This window comes from Saprolegnia diclina, assembly GCF_000281045.1.
Source record: "Saprolegnia diclina VS20 unplaced genomic scaffold supercont1.317, whole genome shotgun sequence".
In the NCBI taxonomy this organism is placed as follows: domain Eukaryota; phylum Oomycota; class Saprolegniomycetes; order Saprolegniales; family Saprolegniaceae; genus Saprolegnia; species Saprolegnia diclina.
Genome location: NW_008246384.1, coordinates 1 through 2204, shown reverse-complemented (window position 1 = coordinate 2204; position 2204 = coordinate 1). Strand labels below are relative to the sequence as shown.

General features: G+C 56.2%; 2 protein-coding genes across 2 annotated transcripts; both read left to right on the top strand.

Moving 5' to 3' along the window:
• Positions 1-5: 5 nt before the first annotated feature.
• SDRG_17386 (ABC transporter ATP-binding protein) lies at positions 6-369 on the top strand (the record flags this gene model as incomplete). Its single annotated transcript, XM_008623628.1, has 1 exon — positions 6-369. A coding segment is annotated over one exon (292 nt), but the record flags the coding sequence as incomplete, so codon positions are not given.
• A 1056-nt stretch (positions 370-1425) lies between these two features.
• On the top strand, positions 1426-2192 carry SDRG_17385 (hypothetical protein; the record flags this gene model as incomplete). Its single annotated transcript, XM_008623627.1, has 1 exon — positions 1426-2192. A coding segment is annotated over exon 1 (759 nt), but the record flags the coding sequence as incomplete, so codon positions are not given.
• Positions 2193-2204: the final 12 nt, after the last annotated feature.

Sequence of the window (2204 nt, the reverse complement as noted above, 5' to 3'; positions counted from 1 at the left end):
CTGCTCTGCATCGCGCGCGCCTTGTTGCGCAAGAGCCGCGTCGTCTTGCTGGACGAAGCTACCGCCAGCATCGACTTGGCGTCGGACCGGCTCATCCAAGAGACCATCAAGGAGTGCTTTGGTCAGGACGTGACCTTGCTTGTGATTGCGCACCGTCTGGACACGATTCTGGACAGCGACCAGATTCTGGTGATGGCCGACGGTCATGTGGCCGAGTACGGCCCCCCAAGCGAACTCCTCGCTAACGAAGCGGGTGCGTTTGCGCAGCTGGCCAAACAGGCACAATTGTCGGCCTAAATCGATAGGATCTGAATTTGATTATCGGGCATTGCATTTGGTTGTTCAGTTGTAAAAAAGGGGTTTCCGTTGGCTTTTTCGATGGTTTTTGAAAAACTCTCAGTATGAATAACAGATTCTTAGAAGATTTCCCAGAATCCACAATACCTCTAGTACAATGTACTCGTTATTCAGCTCTTGTGAGATTGGGTACCTCCGAATTTTGGACACCGCGTGGGCAGCCGTGCAGGACTCATTTGTGAAATATGAGCGGACCCGAACGTGAGGGTGTCGCACTTGAACCGAACGAGCATCGGCGCGTCGATGGTGGCTGCGTCGACACCGCTCTCAAGCGACACCACCCAGGCGACAACGTTCGATCGTCGAGAAGCTGGACAGCCAAGACACATATGGTTCACTCCTTAATTCCTTCAGCTGGAGTCAGGTCATGCTGGTGTGCTAGCGTCTACCACCTGCCAAAGGCGTCACCTTCACAAAGCCAATGCAAGTGCAGCTATCGACCTCTTTGCCGTTCTGGTCTACTATTGATCGCTCTGGTGACAAGATTCAAAACATCTGTTTTAGCTGGTGGACCGTCCATCGGTTTCAAATGCGCTGGATCGTGGGACTTGGGTGTACGTTCGTGGGATTCCCATCTAGACAGTAATACACGTAATACTCGACGACGTTGCAAAGACAATAAGACCACCAGGTTCTGAGTGTTGCGGAAGGAGCGAGGAACCGTCGGTCGTTGTTGCTTCGCTCCAAAAGGCTCGACGCCTGAGAATCATCGACCGACAAGAAACCGGCTGTTCATCGTGCGGTCTCGCTGGAAACAGCTCGTTTCCGCAGACAACAGAGCAGCACTGTACATGAGCGGTGATAGACATGCCATACCCATGACGTCGGGGTCTCAGACGTCGATCGCGAGTCGATGCCCAAGGGCCGGTGCAGCTAGTACCTCCATCACATTGGCACCAATGTACTGCGCTTGCACTCGTCGAACGTGACTCACGAGAGGTCGACTCGACGACCAAGGGACAGGAGGATGGTATGCCCTTGCGACGACGTGCTCTGGTGACAACGCGCTTTAAGCAACATGCGGTCCATCGTGCGTGTGACACACAATCACTTTTCAATTTGCCAAGTCGCGCAGCATGCTCTACCACGGTCTCGAGTCGCCGCAAGTGGAGACACTAAAGAAGGACAGCGCGGTGCACCCGATTGAGCGAGCAAGCTGGTGGTCCTTCGTCTCGTTTAGCTATATGGACGGCCTCGTGCGGTCTGCGGCCAAGAAGCCGCTCGAACACAACGACGTGTGGCCACTCGGTGCCGCCGACTCGGCCCCAGCACTCATGGCGCGCTTTCAGCAGGCGTGGAAGGCAACGCCTGGTCGCTTTGGCGCTGCGATTTTCGCCACCTTCCGCACGCAGACGCTGCTCTGCGTCAGCGCCTACATGGTGTACGCGCTCTTGACACTGCTCCAACCTCGGGTGGTCAAGTCGATGCTACAGTTTCTCGCCAACGACGATGGCTCTGCGCGAACCGACGTCGGCATCGAGTCAGGCTACGCCCTCGCAGCACTGCTCACGCTCCTCAGCCTCGCGAGCATGAGCCTCGTCGACTTTGCACAAGGTTTCATGTCGATGCTCGGCTGCAACGCCAAGACGATCGTCATGGACGCAGTGTATCTCAAGAGCCTCAAGCTCGCGAACGCCAAAGCCACGTCGGCCGGCGACCTCATCACTCTCGCCTCGGTCGACTCGGACCGCATTTTTCTCGCATTCCTCAACGGCGCGTGGGTCCCCGTCGCACCCCTTATGCTCTTCCTCAACTTTTTGCTCCTCGGGTTTGAACTCACGGCACTCTCGGCCGTCGCTGGCGCGATAGCCCTCTTTGTCTTGTTTTACGTCGGCGTCCGCTTGGCA